The 23,081-nt window shown below is 54.7% G+C and overlaps 1 protein-coding gene across 4 annotated transcripts; it reads left to right on the forward strand.

The window, feature by feature from the left end:
• Positions 1 to 302: 302 nt before the first annotated feature.
• SPI1 (Spi-1 proto-oncogene) lies at positions 303 to 22,253 on the forward strand. 4 transcript variants are annotated; one of them, XM_056136409.1, is made up of 5 exons: positions 303 to 530; positions 2,770 to 2,866; positions 19,467 to 19,690; positions 20,193 to 20,352; positions 21,627 to 22,253. In XM_056136409.1, the coding sequence occupies exons 1-5, from the start codon at positions 486 to 488 to the stop codon at positions 21,944 to 21,946; spliced, it is 846 nt and encodes a 281-aa protein (XP_055992384.1). In that variant the 5' UTR covers positions 303 to 485; the 3' UTR covers positions 21,947 to 22,253. The 4 variants fall into 4 exon arrangements, with proteins under 4 accessions (XP_055992384.1, XP_055992399.1, XP_055992392.1 ...); XM_056136424.1 differs by having other exon boundaries at positions 19,503 to 19,690; XM_056136417.1 differs by having other exon boundaries at positions 2,773 to 2,866.
• The last annotated feature ends 828 nt before the right edge of the window (positions 22,254 to 23,081 follow it).

Raw genomic sequence — 23,081 nt, forward strand, 5'->3', positions numbered from 1 at the left:
AAGTCCGTGTGTGCGGGTTTAGGGTTTCAAGAGCTTCAGCTACGCACAGAAGGGGACGGTCAAGTGGAGCTAATTTCCCGAGTTTCCCGTCTCCCCAGCCCCCAAGGCAGCCCCTCACTGCCCAGCTTCCTCTGGGCTGGGGGCCTGGCCCCCACAGCCTCCCAGGCCAGCCCCCCAAGCGCCACCTGCCCCTGGCCGGCCAGAGACTTCCTGTAGCGCAAGAGATTTATGCAAACGGGCCGGGCGGTGATGTCACTCGGGGGGACTATCTCCCAGCACAGGCCCTTCGATAAAATCAGGAACTTGCACGGCTCTGCAATGTCGAGGGAGGGGGCTCACCCAGGACTCCCGTAGCTCAGGGGACCGGCCCGTGCCCTGCGCCCGCCCCGAGTCCGTCCAGGCCCCCGACAGGGCGCCCCAGCCTAAGGGGCTCCACACTGGCCCCCACCGAGGCTGGGGACCTGACCGCCTGCGAGCTCGGCTGGATGGTACAGACTTGCAAAATGGAAGGGTTTCCCCTCGTCCCCCCTGTGAGTACTGGGGCCCCTGCCCGCTCCCACCTGCCCGCGCCCACCCGCCCACAGCCCACCCTCTCGACCCTCTCTCAGTGGGAAGTTGAGAGGTTCCCTTGGTGGGGTTCCTGGCCCGAGACCCCGGGAGGGGCTTCCTCAGAGCTGGCCTGGGCCGGCTGAGGGCTGGGCCCTTGGGGGGCTGTGACCGGTGGGGCCTGAAGGGTTATTTATAGATCCAGATGGGGTGCAGGCCGGAGCCCCAGGGCTGGGCGCTGGGCCGAGAAGGGCGAGGGCGGCCCAGGAGAAAATGGAGGGACGGGCACGGGGGTAAGAGGCGCCCAGTGAGGCTGAGGGCAGGTGGCGGAGGCTGGAGGTCCGGTCTCAGGCCTGGGCACCCATGGGACGGACGCTGCTGGGTGTCTAGGCTCTTGGGGCCCAGAGAACAGGACTGTTGGCTCCAGGGCTGGGTCTTAGGCCATGGCGCCCCAAGAAGCCAGGGGCAGTGGCACGGGGCGTGGGGGTGTCTGGATGGGGCGGCGGCGGTGAGGTTCTAGGGCTGGGGCTTTCGTCAGGGCCGGGGCTTCCTGGGGTTGGGCCTGGACCTCATTAGTGTTGGGGTTCATGGCAGGGACAAAGGCTGGAGGAGAAGATGGGGACTTAAGGGGACCAGTGAACCCCAGCAGGGAGGACAGCGGATGGGGGACAGCGGGCTGGGGTGGAGCCCCGCCATGGCTCTGGGTGACAGCTGCAGCCCGAAGCAGGCCTCAGACCCGTCCCTTGTCCGACCTGCCCCCACCCAGCAGAGGGGCGCTCTGGGGGGGGGGCACCCCGGAAGGGCTTGGCAGGGCCAGCCCCCTGACTCAGCTTTCCTGTACAGAGGCAGTGGCCACTACCCCCCCACCCCCACGCCTCCCCACCTCAGCTCAGCCTCAGTGTCCAGGGAGGGCCCACGGGCCCCTCTCCAGGCCCAGTGGACTCCCACCTGGCTCTGTTCTCGTCTGCCCACCCTGGGACCAAGAAAGGGATGGAGGGGGTCCCCAGGCACTAAAGGGCCACTGGCCTGGGGCCTTGGCACAGTCTCTGACCCAGGGACTCCCAGGATAGAGGTTGGCTCTATCTGTCTGGGCCGCCCTGCCCCACAGCCCCCTGCCCAGCCCAGCGAGCCCGAAGCCTCCTGGGAAGGTGGGTGCCCAAGAGGCTCTGGTCCCCCACCACTGCAGCCTGAGGACTCCAGCAACTGTTGTGCAACCCTCGGGCACGGGGGTGGGGACAGGCCTGGTGACTATGAGAAAACTCCGTGAGCCTGTGCTGGGGGAGGGGGAGGGGAGGAGGGGTGCAGCGGGGAGGGGAAAGGGAGGAGGAGTGAAGGGGGAGGAGAGGAGGGGAGGAGGGGTGCAGGGGGGAGAAGGGGAAAGTGGGGGAGAGGAGGTGTAGGGCGAGGAGGGAGAGGGTGAGTGTGTAGAGGGAGGAGAGAGGAGGAGAAGGGGTGCAGGGGGAGGGGGAGGAGGAGGAGGGGGGGAGGAGGGGAGGGAGAACTTAGGCTGTGGGGAGGCGGAGGGAGGTGCCGCGTCTGAGGCGCAAGGCCTGCCTCAGAGCCCTCAGTGTGTAGTGGTTTGGCCTTGCAGGGCGCCCCAACACGCCAGGCTGGGGCCTATGGGAGGATGTGGGGGCCTGAGCCTCTGTGCTATGGGGGAGTGTGGGAGGGAACCCTCAGCCTCGGGAAGGACATGGGCGTGAATCTCTGTGGCTGGCCTGGAGGCCTATGTGTGGATAATATTCATGTAAAAACACTTGTTCTCAGGCAGGGACGGTCATACACACGGGCACCTGGATGCTTGTGTAAACACATGTGTGGCAATGCATGTGCGGACATGTGTGGGCACATGTGGAAACATGTATGGGTACAGGTGGCATGTTCCTGTGTGGAACATGTATGTATGGGTGCATGTGTGGGCATGTGCGGGCATGTGTAGAAAGGTGTGTCTCTTACGCCTGTCGACCGCAGGTACATGAACAAGAGGGCGTTTGTGGGTCTCTCTGGGGGTGAGGGGCCTTTGGGGAGCAGCTGTAGGGGCGGGTGGGAATCAGGGGTGCTCTGGGGTCCCTGTCATCCCTTTTCTGGGGAGGGACTTTGGCTCTCTGCACGCCTCCCGCCCTCTCTGAGTTATAAGCAGAGAGAAGGCTGGGAGAGCCATGTGAGCCCTAGAGGCGGGTGGGGAGCCTCAGTCACCTGGCTCTGACCTGTCCCTTCTCCCAGCAGTCGGAAGACCTGGTCTCCTACGAGACGGACCTGTACCAGCGGCCCTCGCACGAGTATTACCAGTACCTCAACAGCGATGGGGAGAGCCACAGCGGTGAGCAGAAGCCCCGCCCCCGCCAGGCAGAAGCCCCGCCCCCGCCAGGCAGAAGCCCCGCCCCCGACAGGCCGAAACCCCGCCCCTGACAGGCCAAAGCCCGCCCCCGGCAGGGCGAGGGTAGTCTGGGGCATGGGGGAAGAAAGGAGGTTCCCAGGGCCCCGAGGCCTTCTGAGAGCCCCCATAAGGGCTAGGTCTCAGGGGGCCCGAGTGTCACCTAAACCTGTACCGTCCTGCTCCCTTGCACCCCACATCCTTGCTTAGGGAACATCTTTGGGGTGCCAGGGCCTGGGTTAGCTTCCTCTCCATCCTGCTGGCCTTTTTACAAATAAGGAAACAGAGGCTTTGGGGTTCTGTGACCTATCCAGGCTCAGGGCTTATCCCCACTCCTGTCTCTGTCTCCCTCCTTTCCTCTGCACCCTGCATCCTAGAGTGCAGGTCCCATTGATATTTGGGGCTGACAACCCAGGGGTTCCTGGCTCTGTGGCGGTTCAGTCACATCCCTGACTTCTCCCTTCAAGGTCCCCAGTCAACCCCAAGCATTCTCCACACCTTGCCGGATGCCCCCTTCTGGGGATCTGCTGGGCTAAGAGAAAGGCCCCGGGGAGCCTCCAGCAAGGCCTGAACCGTCCAGTTTGCTGAGGACAGGTCAGCCTGGATTCTGGAACAATGTTGAGGTGCTCGCCCTGGACGGGACCCAGGCGAACTTGCCAGAAACTTTGAAAGGGGGTGAAGGGTGCATTAAAGTCTCTCTCTGGCCCCAGGGCTCAATGTCTCAGATATGGTCCAGATGCCACATCTTGGCCAATGGACAGCCCTGAGCCCTTTGTTCAGTGGCTTCCTTGCTGCATTGACCTTGGGTGGGGGTTCTCAGGAGAACTTTGAGACCTGGGCCAGACACTGGGGGTCTCCACAGCTCCAGAGGGAGGGTGGCATGCTGGGGACCGCAAGGGACGAAGGAGCCTATACTTGGAGGCTCAAAACATGAGACTCACACACACACACACACACACACACACACACACTCACATACCCAAATACACATTCACGCTCACACACACACTCACACACACGCACCCTCACACACAGAGAGGTGACAGGGCACATCTTTCTGCAGGAATCACAGAGGCCCTCTGGAAGCCACACCTTGGCATGGAGGTGGCTCTGGGCCACATCTGGGCCGCATCTGGGCCACATCTGAGACATTGAGCCCTGGGGCCAGAGAGACTTTAATGCACCCTTCACCCCCCTCTCGGGGTTTATTTACAATGCTACCAGAAGCCATTCGGTCTAGAAACATAACAGGCCACCTTGCTCCGGGGTCAGGATCCCGGGTGTCTCCTCTGCAGGCCCTGAGCCTCCTCAGGACAGGCGCCCCCTGGCGGCATTGGGCAGCAAAATAACTTAGTACTGGGCCCTCTCCACTCAGATTCCCGGTTCCTCTCCCAACTCCCCCTGGAGAGGGGAGCGGGTGGGGTGGGGGTGTGTGTCTATTGCAGCCTCAGTTTCTCTGCTGTGATATGAGGATGCTGTCCACATATTTAGACGCCAGCAAGGGCTGGGGTTGCTGTGGCGAGTGCTTTAGGGGATGCCTGTGCTTCCCCGGCCAGAGCTCGGCAGGTGCCTGCTGACGCAGGGAAGGAAGGAGGTGTTGGGTTCTGAGAAGTCACTCCTGCTTGGAAGTCCAGCGCCACGCTGCGTCTTTCAGAGACTCCTCCAGTGCCCCGGGGGGAGGTGCCCAGTCCCACTCCACCTCCCTCCATCCTTCTCTGCAGCTCCTATAAGGTGCTGTCTGAGTCCTCCAGAGAGGGACCCCTACGTTCTTCCACCAGATACTCCAACAGAATCTGTACATTGAAGTAATGACGCTGGGTGCAGAGACCCTGAGCACCTCACTAGTGTGACCTGGGAGCAAGCGGTGTCACTCACCTTCCTGAGCCTGTTTCCTCAGTGCTATCCCGAGAGCAGGACAGCCTGCATTGCGTGTGATGATCTGTGTGATGGTCACATCAGGGATGAGGTCCTGGGGACAAGGCCCAGGAAACTTGCGGGGCACATGCCTTGCTCTGCTGCAGCAGATAAGTCAGGACAGACTGAGGGGGGAGTCCAGAAGGTTCTGTGACTCATCAGCCTGAACTGGCTGGTAGCCACCCGCTCACCCTTCTGCTCGTCCATCCACCCACCCACCATCCTCCCACCTACCCACCCATCCATCCACACACCTATTTACCCAGCCAGCCAGCCAATTAGTCATGCACCTACCCAGCTACCCACTCACCCACACATCCACTCACCCAGCCACCCAGCCACCCAGCCACCCATTCACCCTTCCACCTAGCCACCGACCCGACCTCTCACCAGGCCACCAACCATCCACAACCCTTCTACCCACCCACCCTTCCAGCTATCCACCCAGCCAGCCAGCCACCCACCCACGCATGCTCCCAACACGTATCACCCAATCCTCTTACCTGCCCGTCTCTCATCAGTCCACTCAACAACTGGCCTCTGATACAGGCCATGAGCCACACTGCTCTAGTCACGTGGGCTGCACGGGGATGGAGCAAGGCAGACAAGCCCCCACACTTCTCGGGCCTGTGTTGCAGGGAGGACGTAAAGCACGTAAAGCACGTAGGCAGTAATGAGTCCTACAAAGGCAGAGTAACGAAAAGCAGAGAGTGAAGGTGTGGCAGGCACTTTTAGCCACATGGTTAAGGAAAGCCTCTGAGGAGGGGGTGGTTGGAAGAGAAAAAACGTGTGTGCAGAGGAGCAGCGAGTCCAGAGAGGGAGAGGAGCCGGAGCAAAGGCAAGAAAAGCCTCGATAAGGCGTCCAAAGGGACCAGCAACAAAAGTGGGTGAGAGGGTGAGGTCGGAGGGGTCTGTACAGGGCAGAGCAGAGCATTCGGGGCTTGAGGGCCAGGGCAGGAGTTTGGATTCTTTCCTCCCTGAAAGTCAGGCAAAAGCATGTTCAGAGCATGGAAATGATAGCTTTAGAATAAGTGTGTGTGTGTGTGTGTATGTGTGCACATGTGTGTAAGACCTAGATAAATTCTACATCTTTAATTATTCCAATAAAAACACTTATTGCAAAAATTTAAGAAGGGGCTGGAGCGATAGCACAGCAGGTAGGGCATTTGCCTTGCATGCGGCCAACCCGGATTCGATTCCCAGCATCCCATATGGTCCCCTGAACACCGCCAGGAGTAGTTCCTGAGTGCAGAGCCAGGAAGTAACTCCTGTGGATTTCTGGGTGTGACTCGAAAAGAAAAAAAAAAGTTTAAGAAAAAATACACAGCAGTGTATCAAATAATGTCTCTCGTCTTAATCTTCCTGCTCCTTGCTAGCATCTTAGTATTCTTCTTTTTTTTTTTCTCTTGGTGGGGGTAGAAGGGGAGGGTAGGTTACACCTGGCATTGCCCAGGACTTACTCCTCGCTCTGTGCTCAGGTATCATTCCGATGGTGCACAGGGGACTATAGATGGTGCCTGGAATTGAACCAGGGTCAACCACATGTAAGGCAAATACTTGACTTGCTATACTATCTCCCCGGCCCAGCACCTTAGTATCCTTGCATACATTTTAGTCTAAAAAATCTGGATAGTTATAAGCATATATATGTATATATATACATACATACACACACCACATACGACTACTTTATTAATTAAAAGAATGGAATTGTAGTACCATGATGTTCTACTGTTTCCTTCCTTCCTTCCTTCCTTCCTTCCTTCTTTCTTTCTTTCTTTCTTTCTTTCTTTCTTTCTTTCCTTCTTTTCTTCTTTAGTGCCAGGAATCAAACCGAGGGCCTCACACATATAATTCACGCGCTCTCCTGGGCCACCCCCAGCCTTCAGTTCACTACCTTTCACTTAGGTTTATCACAGATAATTCTCCATGACATACTCAGAGATCAGAGAATGACAAGAGCTCTTCCAGTATTTTACAGAGTTGGCAAATCGACACCTGCAGGTTAGACATAGAAGCGTAGAACATTTTTCACTTACTCCTTCGCATTTACTGGTACCTTTTGTATATTAGGTGGAGATGATCTAGCTGGATTTCTGAGATACTATCTCTTCACATTACTATGTTTTTTAGCCGGGCCACACCTGGTGGTGCTCAAGAACTCAAGCAGTGTTCAGACCATATGTAATGCCAGGAACGGAATGAACCAGGATGGCTGCATGCAAAGATGGCACCTTATTCCCCATATTTCACTCTTCCTCTTCATTTGTACTATGAAAATTATCATTTTATAGAATATTTTCATAGTATGATTCTCATACTTCCCCATACATGCTAAAATTGTTACATAGTAACTCCCCCCCTTTAACAGATATAATGGAAAAGCAACGCTGTTTAAGTATTAAGGTGTCTAGCATATGGTTGACAATATTGTGCAATGATCACCAAAATAAGTTTAGTCAATGTCCTTCACTTCTAGAGTTACATACACAATATATACTTACGATTTTGCTTGTTTGTTTTGGGGTTATACCTGGCAATGCTTAGGGACACCTCCTGGCTCTGTTCTCAGGGGTCACTCCCAGCCTGCTCAGGGGAACATGTGGAGGCCGGATCAAATCAGATTATACAAGCATCTAAGCCCTTGTACTATCTTTTCATCCCCCTTGTTACATTTTTTTTCTTTTTGGGTCACACCCGGCTATGCACAGGGGTTACTCCTGGCTCTACACTCAGGAAATACTCCTGGCGGTGCTCAGGATGCTGGGAATCAAACCCGGGTCAGCCGCATGCAAGGCAAACGCCCTACCCTCTGTGCTATCACTCCAGCCCCCCCCTTGTTACATTTTTCCCCTAATGAGTATTTTGGGGCTCTATATTCAGCTACCCTCAAATAGAGCATACATATTTTACCCCTTACCTCTGTTTTTTGATTGATTGATTGTTTTCTTTTTTTGGTCACACTCTGCGATGCACAGGGTTTACTCTTGGCTCTGCACTCAGGAATCACTCCTGGCAATGCTCAGAGGGACCATATATGATGCTGGGGACCAAACCCCAGTCAGCTGTGTGCAAGGCAAACACCCTATCCACTGGACTATTTCTCTGGCCCTGCACCTTACCCTTGTAAGCCACAGATCAGTTTTTTATTCTACATATAAGTAAAAAGGGCTGGAGCGATAGCACAGCGGGTAGGGCGTTCGCCTAACAAGCGGCCAACATGGCCGACCCGAGTTCGATTCCTCCGCCCCTCTCAGAGAGCCCGGCAAGCTACGGAGAGTATTCGATATGCCAGACACAGTAACAACAAAGTCTCCAATGGAGACGTTACTGGGCCCACTCGAGCAAATCGACGATCAACGGGAGGGCCTTTACCTTTACCTTTACCTTATATAAGTAAAACCTGGCAAGCAGAGCCTGGCAAGCTACCCCTGATGTATTCGATATGCCAAACACAGTAACAACAAATCTCATGATGGAGACGTTACTGGGCACGCTCGAGCAAATCGATGAACAACAGGAGGACCATGACCGTGACTGTGATAAGTAAAACCACATGGTATTTGTCCTTTGCTGTAGAGTCACTTTTGTTAAATTAGTATCCGAGTTTTGTATGATTATGACAATGTGACTATTCCACGGAAACCCTATTTTAGTTACTTGTACTTTCTCACCCCTGACCCAGGAGTATAGCCCTGGGTTCACACCCAAAGGTCCTATCATGAACTGGGGTGACCATGGCATAAGGCATCTTTCCTCTCTGTGCTTTGGTGCCATCATCACACTTGTATTCCACAGGATTGCTGCAAAGACAGAATAGTCTGCACATGTAAAATCAGGATACTCCCTGACAAGTGTGAGGGGGAGGTAGAGATTTGCATCCTTAACTTCACCATTTCCTAAGAAAGGAAAGTTGGGAGAAAGGGTTGTTAGGTTTGGTTTGGTTTTGTTTGGTTTGGTTTGATTTGGTTTGGGGTTGCACCCAGGGGTACTCAGAGTTTATTCCTGGCTCTGTTCCCAGAGATACTTTTTGGTGGGAACTGTGGGACTATATATAGCCAAACTTGAGTTGGCCACCTGCAAGGCATATGTCCTACCCTCTGTACTATCGCTCTCACCCTGAATTAAACAGTTTTGATTTTTTGCTTTTTCTGAGCAGATGTTCTTATGTTTTCACTTGATTGATGGTAGTTCAGTTGTGTATAAAAGTATATATTGAAGTTTGTGTTTCTCTTAAAAACCAAAGAGCGTTTTTCACTGTTTCTCGTTACTATAGTTTTGTTGTTGTTGTTTCTTTTTTTTTTTTATTTTTGGGCTACACTGAGGGGTGTTTAGGACTCACTCCTGGCTCTGTGGTCAGAGATCACTCTTGGCGGGGCTCTGGGGCTCTTATGGGGTGCCAAGGATTGAACCCAAGTTAACAGCGTGCAAGAAATGTGCCCTATTTACTATTCTATTGTGCCCTATTTACTATTTACTATTCTCTGGTATCCTTTATTTTATATGGTCAGATAAATTTTTCTCTTTTTTTTTTCTTTTTGGGTCACACCCGGCGATGCTCAGAGGTTACTCCTGGCTCTGCACTCAGGAATGACTCCTGGCAGTGTCTGAGGGACCATATGGGATGCTGGGAATCGAACCTGGGTCGGCCACATGCAAGGCAAACGCTCTACCCACTGTGCTATCACTCCAGCCCCTTTCTCTTCTTTTTTACTTATTTCTTTATTTTTTCATTTTGGGTCTGGAGCGATAGCACAGTGGGTAGGGCGTTCGCCATACACGCGGCCAACATGGCCGACCCGAGTTCGATTCCTCCGCCCCTCTCGGAGAGCCGGGCAAGCTATCGAGAGTATTCGATATGCCAGACACAGTAACAACAAAGTCTCCAATGGAGACGTTACTGGGCCCGCTCGAGCAAATCGACGATCAACGGGAGGGCCTTTACCTTTACCTTTACCTTCATTTTGGGTCATACCTGATAGTGCTCAGGGGTTACTCCTGGCTCTGCACTCAGGAATTTCTCCTGACAGTGCTGGGGGGGGGCCATATGGGATACTGGGGATTGAACCCAGGTCGGCTGTGTGCAAGGCAAATGCCTACCCACTCTACTGTTACTCCAGCCCCCCGATGCATTTCTAAGTCCTCTTGTAATAATGTAATATGTCTTGGAACTGTTTGCGTTTTCTGTTTAGCTTTATCTCTTTGTTTTAGGAAATTTTTAAAACTTAGTTTGTTCTGGCGATGCTCAGGAGTTATTCCTAACTTTGCACTCAAGAATCACTCTTGGTAGTACTTGGGGGAACAAATGGGATGACAGGGATCAAACCCAGGTAGGCCGCATCAGACAAATGCCCCACCCACTGGGTGGGCTCTGGTCCTATGTCTTTTAGGAAGTTTTTAGTACCTCCTTATGAATAAATTTTTTGCGGGGGTAGTTTGACTTTGTGCTGACTTTGTGCTCAGGGATCATCCCTGGCAGGGCTCAAGGGACCATATTTGGTACTGGGGATATAACCTGGGTTAGCTGCATGCAAAACAACTGCCCTGCTCGCTGTATTATCTCTCTAGATGCTAATTATTATTTTTAAAGTGTGGCAACTGGTACATCATATAAAAATTACCATTTTAGCTGTCTCAGTTACAGTCCTGTGACATGAGTGCACCCCATGGTCCAGGGCTCCCACCCCCTCTCCAGAGCACACCCTGTGCTCGATAGACCATTACCTGCTGTTCCCTCCTGTCCCCAGCCTGTTGATGGCCTTCTACTCCCCATTTCTGTGAGTCTGACTGCACTCAGGCATGAAGTCACACTGTGTTTCTCTGTCCCCGTTGGCTGATGTCATGGAGCACAAGAGACTCGAGAGAGGCTTGTGCCTCTGACCACCTACGTCAGAATTTCCTCTCTGGTGCACGTACTGCCTGAGCCCAGGTGTGGCCTGTGCCCATGAATTGCTGTGGAACACATATCACCTACATATTTCCTCTTGGGATGTGTTCAGGGCTCTCTCCACCCTTAACAACCCTGTGTTTTCTCTTCTGTGCATTATTCTCTCTCACCCACTTTCTCTTCCTCCCTCCTCAAAGCTTCCAGATCAAACCTGTCTTGATTTCAAAACAAAAACAAACAAAAACCAGAATTTCCTTCCTTTGCACCACCAAGTAATATTCCACGGCAGCCTAACCCACATCTTGTTGCTCTGTGTATCTCCGTGAACCCTGGGGTTGCTTCCATCTTAGCTGGTATGATTCATGCTCTTGTGAACAGGGGTGGACAGGGAGCTTTGAGACACCTGTGTCCAGGTTGTTATTGTTGTTTGTTCTACATAAACTCAGAAGCAGGATTGCTGGGACCAAATGCTAATTCTATTTTTAATTTTGTTCTGTTTGGGTGTTTGGGGGCCACACTTGGCAATACTCAGGGGTTCCTCCAGGTTCTGCAGTCAGAGATCACTCCTGGCAGGACTCAGGGGACCACCAGGGATACTGGGGATTGAACCAGGTTGGCTGCATACAAGGCAAACTCCTTACCCGCAGTTCTATCTCTCTTGACTCCTCTCTTTTTAATTTTGAGGCACGACCATAGACGTTCCATAGTGGCTGAATGTGCGTTCCCACTGATGGTACACAGGTTCTGATAGACCCACATCTTCACCAACACTTGCCATCTTCAGTCTTTTCTCTATAATGTCCATGCTGATGAGGGTGGCAGGATTAGTCACCTGTGATGGAATTGGTGAAGGAAATGGAGCTGCACCGGATGACTCCTTCCCTCCATCTTTCTTTGTAGCCGTTCCTCTTCCCCTGTCTCTGACCACTGACCAATGCGTTCACCCCTCCCCCAACCACCCACTCACTCACTCACCATTCCCATGACCCTCCCCTCCACCGACCACACTATCTTCCACTGACTTAGCCGTCTGACACATTCCCACCAAGCGTCTTATCTGTGCCAGGCTTAGCGCTCCTCGGGTGCAGTGGCTGGCACTCGGGCACCACCAGCTTTATCTTGGCAACAAGGGGAAGAGTTGACACTCTAACAATTAGGGGACGAGGCAAGCGTGATAAATGCCACGAGACCTGGATTTCCCTGCTCCCTCGACCCACGCCTCCCGGTCTGAAGGGGCAGCAGAGGGGCTGTGCCCGGGAGCCCTGCTTCAGTGGCCGGTGGCTTCCTGAGAAGTTGCTCTTCAGTTCTCATCTTCCTTCTCTGTTTTGATCTTACTCCTGCTCCCCTGGGGAGAGCCCTGGGCTTCCGCTGGGGATTTCTGCTCTGAGTGGGTGAAAATAACTGAATGCTGCTTTAGGCATAATGTGTGTGTGTGTGTGTGTGTGTGTGTAGCAGGCTACAATGGTGATGCTCAGGGGGGCTGACTCCTGGCTCTGTGCTCAGCGATCACTCCTGGAAGACTGGCACCCTATCTGCTCTACTATCTCTCCCATCTCTCCAACCCCAGGGCTGCATTTTTGGGGAAAGAATGAGTTGTTTTGAGTCTATTTTAATTTTTCCCTAGTGATCCAGATATTTAATAAAACCACCAAACCAAACACGTCGAGTAAAGGGTCACGGGGGTATAGTTCAAAGGGTACAAGTGTTGCTGGCATGAGATTCCCAGGTTTGACTCCCCGGCTCTGCATGACCCCCTCAGTCCGGGCAGGCCCTGCTCACGCAGCACCACACCACTGGCTCTGAATACCCCACCCCCAAGCTACACTGAGGAGGCCCCGCTGAAAAAAACCACAACTGAGTAAGAAGAGGGAAATGTGGCTAAGTCTTTGATCACAGATTAGCAGTTGGTTTAGAGGGGAGGAGGACCGAGATCAAGGTGAATGGGTTCTTGATGGCTGGCTGGACGATGTAGATGAATGGATGTTCAGTGATGGATGAAGAGGTGAAGGTTATTTTGGAGTGTGTGTGTGTATATTTTTATCACACCTGGTGGTGCTCAGGGCCTACTCCCAGCTCTATGTTTAGGTGTCATTCCTGGCGGTGCTGAGGATGGACTCTGGGCCTCTTGCAAGTAAAGTATGTGTTCAGCTCATCGAGCATCTCTCTGGTCCAGAATGGATTAAAGTTTAATAACGGATGTATGGAAATGAGTACCCACTGCGTATCATTATCCAATAATAATGAGTAGATGAGTAGATGATAATTCAATAATGGAAGGATAATGGGAAACAGACAGAGCTATAGGTTATGACTAATTGGATGAGGAATGAATAAAGGTTGAATGTGATGGGTGAGTGATGGATGGATGTAGCTTCAGTAACAAATGACTAGATTAAAAAATAGGATGAGGCGCCAGAGTGATAACACAGAGGGTAGAGCATTTGTTTTGCATGCAGTCAACCTGGGCATCCCATGTGGTCCCCTGAGCCCTCCAGGAGTGATCCCTGAGTGCAGAGCCAGGAGTTAGCCCTGAGCATTTCTGGGTGTGGCCCCCAAACAAAACAAAAACAAAAAAAGGCTGGAATGAATCATGGTTGGGTGATAACTGGATGATGACTAATGGTGAGTGTACAGCGTATATTGGTGGGATGGAATAAGGAATGGTAGATGGGTAGAAATGCATATGGGTGAGTGGATGAGAAAGAGGTGGATGATGGTTCGAGAACAGGTGAAGGAAGGTGCAGGGTAGATGACTTCAGATAAATAGATAAGGACAGAAAGTTTTTCAGAAAGTCTGTCCCCCTGGGTGTGACAGTCTTGCTCCTCCATTGACATAGTCCAGTAAGTTCAGACTCAGTCAAACTTGGAGGATTTGGAACCTGACTTTTCCAGCAATTGCCAATAGATAGACTTAACATTGATATTTGATGGATTGTTTTCTCACTTACAAACAAAGCCCATGCTGTAATGGCCAGGTTGTCAGAGCAAAGGTGAAGAGTAAATAAAACCAGCTTGACTAGGTGCTTAGTATTGTTATTAGGTTCTGGTATATAAAAACACTGTCACTGTCACTGTCACTATCCTCCCGTTATTCATCGATTTGCTCGAGCGGGCCCAGTAACGTCTCCATTGGAGACTTTGTTGTTACTGTGTTTGGCATATCGAGTACGTCATGGATAGCTTGCCAGGCTCTGCCGTGCGGGCGAGATACTCTCGGTAGCTTGCCGGGCTCTCCGAGAGGGGCGGAGGAATCGAACTCGGGCCGGCCATGTTGGCTGCGTGCAAGGTAAACGCCCTACCACTGTGTTATCGCTCCAGCCAGTCAATAAGGAAGAAGGGGTTAGAGTTCTTTTCCAACAAACAACATATTTTCTTAGGAGTGAAGAGATAGCACAGTGGGTAAGATACTTGCTTTTCAGGTGGCCAATTTGGGTTCAATCCCTGACATCCCAAACACCAAGAATAATTCCTGAGTGCAGAGCCAGGATTTACCCCTGAATATTGCCAGGCGTGGCCCCCAAATAAACAAAAACCAACCCAAAAAACCAAGCATTTTTTTTTCATTTTTTAAAACAAATTTTATTAGTGAAACACCATGAGGTACATTTGTAGACTTACAAATTTTTGTGCTTGGGTTTCAGTTATACAATGATCGAGTACCCATCCCTCCACCAGTGCCCATTCTCCACCACCACTAATCCCAGTATCCCTTCCACCCACCCCCATCCCCCCATCCCACCCTGCCTCTGTGGCAGGGCACCCCCTTTTGTTCTTTCTCTCCTTTTGGGTGTTGAAAAAACCAAACATTTTCCTTCTTTTTCTGTTGTTGCTTTGGGGCCATCGTCAGTGGTGTTTTTGGGGTCATTCTTGGCTCTGTGCCCCGGGTACTATGTGGTGCCAGGGATCAAAACGGGGCTGGAAAATACCCTTTAAGGAGCAGAGACGTGCCGAAGGGCAGAGGGTGGTGGATGCCCCGGACAGCCGATGGCCAGGACACGAAGGGGTGAAGTGAAGCACTTGTGGGTATCACCAGAGCGAATCTGCAGAGCCTGGCTGACCTCTGACCTCTGCTCTAGAGTGGGCCCCCACTTGGAACGCTCCTGCAGACCAAACAAGCCCACATTTGCGGCACTCTTGTCACAGGCCTCCAAGTCACAGGCCCAGGCGAGTTTCCAATCAACCTTTTGAAATCGCAAGCGCGATTTCAAGCTTCTCTGCAGTTTTTAAAGGGGTGCCTGGGGCTGGGATTCAGGGGTTCACCGAGCCAGAAACCTCCTTAGAACCCTGCACTCAATCAGACACCCAGCTCCCCTCTTAGCATTTCTCAAATCCCCGGCTCCGTGATGTGCTCCGCTAAGAGCCAGAGGCACAGCTAATCCTCGAGTCAACTCTGAAGTAGGGTTCTTGGGGTCCCCTGTTGGGAAATGCAGACCCCAGGTGGGACTCCCCGCTTCTCACCCCACTCCAGCCCAGGAGCTCAGGGCTGTCAGAGGGGAGGAGCTGGGGGGAGAGTGAGCGGTGAGCACCCCCTCCCCCAACAGAGATGTGCATGCACTCAGGGCCCCCCGACCTCCAGGGGAAGGGTTATGAGGATGGGGGTCTTCCCTGAGGGTCCGGGCGTGTCCATCTGGACTGGGGACGGCCAAACCAGGCAGGCCCAAGATGGGGCTGGAAGGCAGACTCAGGGGATCCTGGTCACCTAGCCAAATCCTGGCACCCTGGAGTCTCTGAAGGACAGTAGCCCAGAGAAAGAGTGTCCCATGGCCATCGGGGGGTGGGGATGGGAATCTGGGCCTTGTGAACCCACAGCAATGGAATCCACACTCGGACTCCTTTTCCCTTTGACTCAGTTTCATTTATTATTTCTTGGGTTTGGTCATTCTGACAGAGTTATACCTCCCTCTGTGCGGAGCAGTGACCCTGAGCAGTGGTGCTGGGGGACCCTGTGAGGTGCTGGGGTTCAAACCAAGGCTGGTCACATGCAAGGCAAACACCTTCCCCACTATACTATCTCTCCAGCTTGTCCGTTTGGTTCTGGATAATTTTGTGGAGAAGCATGTGTGTGATGTGTGTGTGTGTGTGTGTGTGTGTGTGTATGTGTGTGAGAGAGAGAGAGAGAGAGAGAGAGAGAGAGAGAGAGAGAGAAAGGGGGGGCTAGAGCAATAGCACCACGGGTAGGGCGTTTGCCTTGCATGCAGCTGACCCGGGTTCGATTCCCAGCATCCCATCGGGTCCCCTGAGCAACATGAATGCATGAGCCAGGAGTAACCCCTCTGCATCTCTGGGTGTGACCCAAAAAGCAAAAGAGAGAGAGAGAGAAAGAGAGAGAGAGAGAGAGAGAGAGAGAGAGAGAGAGAGAGAGAGAGAGAGCATAAGAAACCAGCACACATGGCTGCCCTTAATAATACACTCAAGGAATGCTGAGGCCCAACCAGAGGTGAACAAAGCCAGCCTGTTCTCTTGAACTGAGCTTGGGACCACAACACCAGTCTCTGGGAGAGCGTGGATTACAATCCCCCGGGCCCCCGCTGCAGTGGCAAAGAGCCTGGGCAAAAGAAGAAGCGAACATCACTAAGTCTGTCCCAGCTTGCTTAAGCACTTGAGAATAAAGCACTGCTGCCAGGACTCTAAATTGCTGAAGGAGGCTTACTCTCAGGCCGGTTACTCCCCCCCACCCCCCAACAGCGAGGACACACACACAGAGCCTGAGAGAAAGTGGTGACTCTCCTGCAGGGCCCGCCCGCCCCTCCCCCCATGCCCAGCCCTCTGCAGCACGCAGGGAACTCTGACTGCAGAGAATCGGGCTCAGGGAGAGAAAGGACTTTGGCAGGCACCCACGGCCAGGCCTGCTCCTGTGTCCTCTGATCAGCTGGCCAGAGCCAACCCCCCAGTGACACTTGGGGATGCGTGAGTAGGTGTGTGCTTGTGTGAGAGAGAGGAAGAAAGAGGGACACAGGGCTGGAGCAGGGAAGGCGCTTGCCTTGCATGTGGCCCACCTGGGTACGGTCCCTGGCACCCTATATGGTCCCCAGAGAGAGATCCCTGAGTGCAGAGCCAGGAGTAAGCCTGAGCACTGCCAGCTGTGGCCCCCAAAGAAAAACAAAACAAAGCAAAAGAGAGGGAGAGAGACACATGCACACATGCACACATGCACACATGTGCTCACACACCTGTGACACTGGCACACAAGCACACACATACACGTGCACACACATGTGTGACACCCACCCCCCAAGGGCTGCCCCACCTGAAGGCCATGTGCATGTCCAAAGAACCAGCCAGATCAGCACTGTCTACCCGCTCTGTGGCTCTTAGGAGCCATGTGTAACCCAAAAAGTGAGAGAGAGAGAGAGAGGGTACAGGTGCTGGAGCGAGAGCACAGCGGGTAGGGCGTTTGCCTTGCACCCTGCTGACCTGGGTTGGATTCCCAACATCCCATATGTTGCTCTGAGCACCGCCAGGAGTAATTCCTGAGTCCAAAGCCAGGAGTAATCCCTGTGCATTGTCTGGACCCCAACATTTTTTTTCTTTTTGGGTCACAACTGGCGATGCACAGGGGTTCCTCCTGGCTCTGCACTCAGGAATTACTCCTGGCGGTGCTCAGGGGACCATATGGGATGCTGGGAATTGAATCCGGGTCGGCCGCGTGCAAGGCAAACGCCCTACCCACTGTGCTATCGCTCCAGCCCCTGGACCCCAACATTTTTAATGTATTATTAAGGGAAGCCATGTGTGCTCGTTTCTTATGCTCTCTTCTCTCTTCTCTCTCTCTCTCTCTCTCTCTCTCTCTCTCTCTCTCTCTCTCTCTCTCTTTCTCTCTCTAGGGCTCCCTCCTGACTCCAACCCTGGGTGGCTGCACACGAGGCAAGCGCCCACCCGCTATACTATTGCTAGGCCCCATTCTATTTTTTTTTTTTTAAGATTTCTGTCACTGTCACTGTCCTCCCGTTGTTCATCGATTTGCTCGAGCGGGCCCAGTAACGTCTCCATTGGAGACTTTGTTGTTACTGTGTTTGGCATATCGAATACGTCACGGGGAGCTTGCCAGGCTCTGCCGTGCGGGCGAGATACTCTCGGTAGCTTGCCGGGCTCTCCGGAGGGGCAGAGGAATCGAACTCGGGTCGGCCATGTTGGCTGCGTGTAAGGCAAATGCCCTACCCGCAGTGCTATCGCTCCAGCCCAAGATTTCTATTTTTATTATTTTTTAAAAAGTGTATTTATCTTTGGGGCTGGAGTGATAGCACAGCAGGTAGGGTGTTTGCCTTGCACACGGCCAACCTGGGTTCAATTCCCAGCATCCCATATGGTTCCCCAAGCACTGCCAGGAGTAATTCCTGAGTGAAGAGCCAGGAGTAACCCCTGTGCATCGCCGGGTGTAACCCAAAAAGCAAAAAAAAAAAGTGTATTTATCTTTACTGAATCATCATGAGATACACAGTTACAAAGCTGTTCATGGTTGGGTTTAGTCAGACAATGATCCAACACGCGTCCTTCCACCATTGTATAATTACCCCACCAGCAATGTCCCCAGTTTTCCTCCGGCCTTCAGCCAAACTGTCTCTATGGCAGACACTTTTCTTCTCTTTGTCTCTGTCTCTGTTTCTGTCTCTCTCTCCTCTTGGACCAGATCACACCCAGAAAGTGCTCAGACATGTGGTAGCTTTTGTGCATGTGTGTGTGCATGTGTATGTGTGTATGTCTGGGGTGGACCACCTTGTCAGCAGTCACAAAGGTCTGAGGCCATTAGGCTCTTTTGTGCTTTTCCAGAGGAATCACCACCGGGGCGCTTGGCCCACAGGTGGGGCCGGATGGTTGGGCCCTAGGGAGGGGGCAGGGCAGGGTGTGGCCCCATAGTTGATGTCGTGGCCTGTGGCCTTGCTCTGGCTAAGCCTGGGCGCAGCCCCTCCCGCCTCTCCCCAGCCCTGCAGGAGCTTTTATAAACATAAATTCCCCGAGTCTCCTTCTAAAGGCGGCCACTTGGAGGCCAGGGGCACAGGACCCAGGGAGAGACGGGACTATCTTCTGCCTGGCGCACCCCCACACGGTGACAGTCCTCTGGCCCAGGGGGGTGAGGAGAAGCCGGTCCTGACTGGTGACCCCCTGACAACCCCGGACCTCTGCCCCCACTGACCCTACCCTGACTGCCATCCCACCCGCCCCCACTGACTGCTCCCCACCTGCCCACAGCTGACCAGGCTCCCCTGCTGACTGTCCCGCCTCACTGAGCCCTGCCTGAACTGACCACTACCCCTGCTGACCCCTGCGTGTCCCCCTCCCCGCTCCCCACTGCCCCAGCTGACCACTATCCCGGGCTGACCCTGACCCTCTCCCCCTGCAGACCCCTATTCCGGGCTGACCCCGTCCCCTGCGCCCCCAGGCCCCTATCCCGGGCTGACCCCTCCCCCCCACAAACCCCTATCCCTGGCTGACCCCATCCACCCCCCCGCAGACCCCTATTCCGGACTGACCCCGCCCCCTGCGCCCCCAGGCCCCTAACCCGGGCTGACCCCGCCCCCCCACAGACCCTTATCCCGGAATGACCCCGCCCTTCACTCCCCCCCACGCAGACCCTTATCCCGGGCAGACCCCGTCCCCCGCCCCACCGCAGACCCCTACCCCGGACTGACCCCGCCTCCCGCAGACCCCTACCCCGGGATGCCCCCGCCCCCCGCAGACCCGTACCCCGGGCTGACCCCTCCCCCCACAGACCCCTATCCCTGGCTGACCCCATCCACCCCCCCGCAGACCCCTATCCCGGGCTGACCCCGCCGCCCCCCGCAGACCATTACTGGGACTTCCACTCGCACCATGTGCACAGCGAGTTCGAGAGCTTCCCCGAGAACCACTTCACGGAGCTGCAGAGCGTGCAGGCCCCGCAGCTGCAGCAGCTGTACCGCCACATGGAGCTGGAGCAGATGCACGTGCTGGACGCCCCCATGGCGCCCGCGCCCACCAGCCTCGGCCACCAGGTGCGCCCCGCGCCCCGCCCCCACCCTGCAGTCACTTCTGCGGCGGCTTCTTGCTCGCCTGCACCATCAGGTGCCCCCCCACCCGCCACCTGACCCCGTGGCCCCGCACCCCCGCACCCCTTGCCACCCCTTCCTTCTAGGACCGATGGGACCCACCCTCTGCCATTTCCGCCTCTCCCGGACCATTAGACTTCCCTGCCCCCGCGGCGCTGACCGGCCGGGTCCTCTCACTGTCCCTCACTGCCCACCCTCACTTGTCCCCCTCTTCTTCGTTCTCCCTAGGCCCCGGGCCACTCCCCGGGCACCAAGAAAAGGCTCTACCCATTGCTCTGAGCCCCCCCCCCCCCGGGGGTATTTCAGCAGTCCCTCACTCCACCCCCTGCACCCTGCCTGCTGTCCTCCCTCCCTGTTTCTCATGGGTCTGTTCCCATGGGTCTGCCCAGCTGCCTGCACCACGCCCTCAGCACCCTCTCTGGTCTCTCTCCCTCGGTCCCTTTCGAAGGTCTCCTACTTACCCCGGATGTGCCTCCCGTACCCCTCCCTGTCCCCGGCCCCGCCCAGCTCTGACGAGGAGGGGGAGCGGCAGAGCCCCCCACTGGAAGTGTCTGACGGGGAGGTGGATGGACTGGAACCAGGACCTGGCCTCCTGCACGGAGAAACAGGTACGGGGGCCCAGCCCTGGACCCTGTCCCCCCCAGCTGAAGCCCAGAGGCTCCAGCCCTCCCGCTGTGTGTGGACACTGAGGTGTCACCATATGCCAGCATGCGTGTGCTGGACGCGCACAGGGGTGTGTCTGGGGGCCTGGGGGGTCCCCTCTCTGCGTGTGAATGTGTGCGCCATGGAGGGGCGTGTGAGTGGAATGTGGGTGTGTCTGAGCGTTGTGTGAATGTGGTGGCGGTGTGAGTGTGAGTGTTTCACAAATGGGTGGATGTGAATGTGGGAGTGTGTGGGGGCATGCGTCTAAGGAACGTGTGTGTGCATGTGTGCGTGTGCGTGTGTGTGTGTGTGTGTGTGTGTGAGCCTGTGAGTCGCTGGGGCATGGTATGAATGTGTGTGTTGGGTGTGTGTGAATGTGTGACTCTATGGGTGATGTTGTGGATGTGTGTACATGTTGATGGATGCGTGTGAGCGTGAGTGTGTGTGTGAAGGTATGACTGTGGGTGTCGGGGCTGTGTGTGTGTGAATGTATGTGCATGTGTGGGTGTGTGGGTGTATGGGTGAAGGAGTGAATGTGTATGTGTTGTAGATCTGAGTATGTGGCAGTGTCAGTGTATGAAGTGAAGGTTTGCGTATGTCAGTATGTGGGGATGTAAACATGGGTAAAGGCATAGATGCGTGTACATGTTGGATGTATGTTGGGCGTGTATGAGAATGGGTATGTTGGGCTGGAGCGAGAGCACAGCGGGTAGGGCATTTGCCTTGCACGCGGCCAACCTGGGTTCAATTCCCAGCATCCCATATGGTCCCCTGAGCACTGCAAGGAGTGATTCCTGAGTGCAGAGCCAGGAGTAACCCCTGTGCATTGCCGGGTGTGACCCAAAATGAAAAAAAAATGGGTATGTGTGTATGAATGAGTGTATATGAAGGCGTGGATGCATGTACATGTTGGATGTGTGCGTTGGGTGTGTGTATGAGTATGTGTGGGTGTGAATGAACATGTTTGAAGGTGAGGGTTGGTGGTGTACCTGCTGGATGCGTGTGTTGGGCATGTGTGAGCATGAGTGTGTGCAGGTGTGGATGGGGGTGGCTTTGGGGTCTGTGAGATTGTGTAGAGGTGTGATGTCTGAGTGTGTGCTCCAGGTGTGGAACTCTCCCCCCGAATGGGGTCTCCCGACCTGCTGTGAGCACCCTGGGGCTCTGTGTGTGTGTGTGAGTGTGAGTGTGGAGTGTGTGAGTGTGTGAGTGTGAGGGGGGTAGCTGACCGCCCCGCCCACAGGCAGCAAGAAGAAGATCCGTCTGTACCAGTTCCTGCTGGAGCTGCTTCGCAACGGCGACATGAAGGACAGCATCTGGTGGGTGGACAAGGACAAGGGCACCTTCCAGTTCTCGTCCAAGCACAAGGAGGCGCTGGCCCACCGCTGGGGCGTCCAGAAGGGCAACCGCAAGAAGATGACGTACCAGAAGATGGCGAGGGCGCTGCGTAACTACGGCAAGACGGGCGAGGTGAAGAAGGTGAAGAAGAAGCTCACCTACCAGTTCAGCGGCGAGGTGCTGGGCCGCGGGGGCCTGGCCGAGCGCCGCCACCCGCCCCACTGAGCTGGGTCCCCCCTCCCCCGCCTGCCCGGCCTCCCTGCTGGCATAGCATTAACCCCTCGCCCTGCCCGGGGGCCCAGCGCAGGACTGTGGTGGCCAGGCTGTATCCCGCTGTCCTGCTTCCCCTCCCGCCTGGAGTCCAGCCCCGGCAGGCAGGGCCTGGAGGGGCAGCCTGGCTTGGTGGGCACGGGCTGTGCCCAGGCGCTGGAGGACGCAGAGTCCGTGTAAAGTGAACCCTTCCCGTCAAGCCCCCCATCCCCACCCAGCTCCACTAGCCTCCTGTTCATTAAAGTTATTTTCTATCCCCGCAGCTGAGTCTCCTTCTCTCTCTTGTGGGGTCTCCCCGCCTCCCCCCCCCCGGGGGTAGGTGGGGGTCTCTCTGTCTCTCCCATCTGTTCAGGGCTGCTTGTGTGGTGCTGTGGGAACACGGGGCAGGGCACACGAGGACAGATGCCAGGGGCCCGGCACGGAGTGAGAGCAGGTGGACAGACGTGTGCCCGGGGACCAGCTTCTATTTGACCACCTGCTCCTTCTTTTCCTGCCGTTTATTTTGGCTTGCGTGACGGGTGGACTCCGTGCCAGGCTGCTTTCACTCGGGGCGCCCCAGAGTGGGGCGGGTGGGAGCCCTCCCCATCCCCAGGGACCCAGCCCTGGCAGCCGCCGACCTCCACTACCCAGCCGCTGCCACCCATGCTCCAGGTCGCTTTCTGGACTGTGCGGCGGCTTTGCGGCTGCGCGACACATCATAAGACACTTCCTACCCATTTTTCATGACTGCCATACTATATTTGCTGGGGTTCAGAATTAGGCAACAAATCATAGAGAGCAAATCATATATATATATATATATATAATCTCGGAGAGCCTAGCAAGCTACCGAGAGTATCCCACCTGCACGGGCAGAGGCTGGCAAGCTCCCCGTGGTGTATTCACGAATCACAAATCACGACCATCCTGTTATTCGTCGATTGCCTCGAGCAGGCCCCAGTAACATCTCCTTCATCCTAGCCCAGAGATCTATATTCAAGGCTCTTTAGGAGAATGAGACCCATCATTGTTACTGGTATTTGGCATATTGGGTACGCCACAGGGAGTTTGCCAGACTCTGCCGTGTGGGCAGGTTACATTTGGTAGCCTG

Source organism: Sorex fumeus, unplaced genomic scaffold, assembly GCF_029834395.1.
Source record: "Sorex fumeus unplaced genomic scaffold, SorFum_2.1 ptg000007l, whole genome shotgun sequence".
Classification (NCBI taxonomy): Eukaryota; Metazoa; Chordata; class Mammalia; order Eulipotyphla; family Soricidae; genus Sorex; species Sorex fumeus.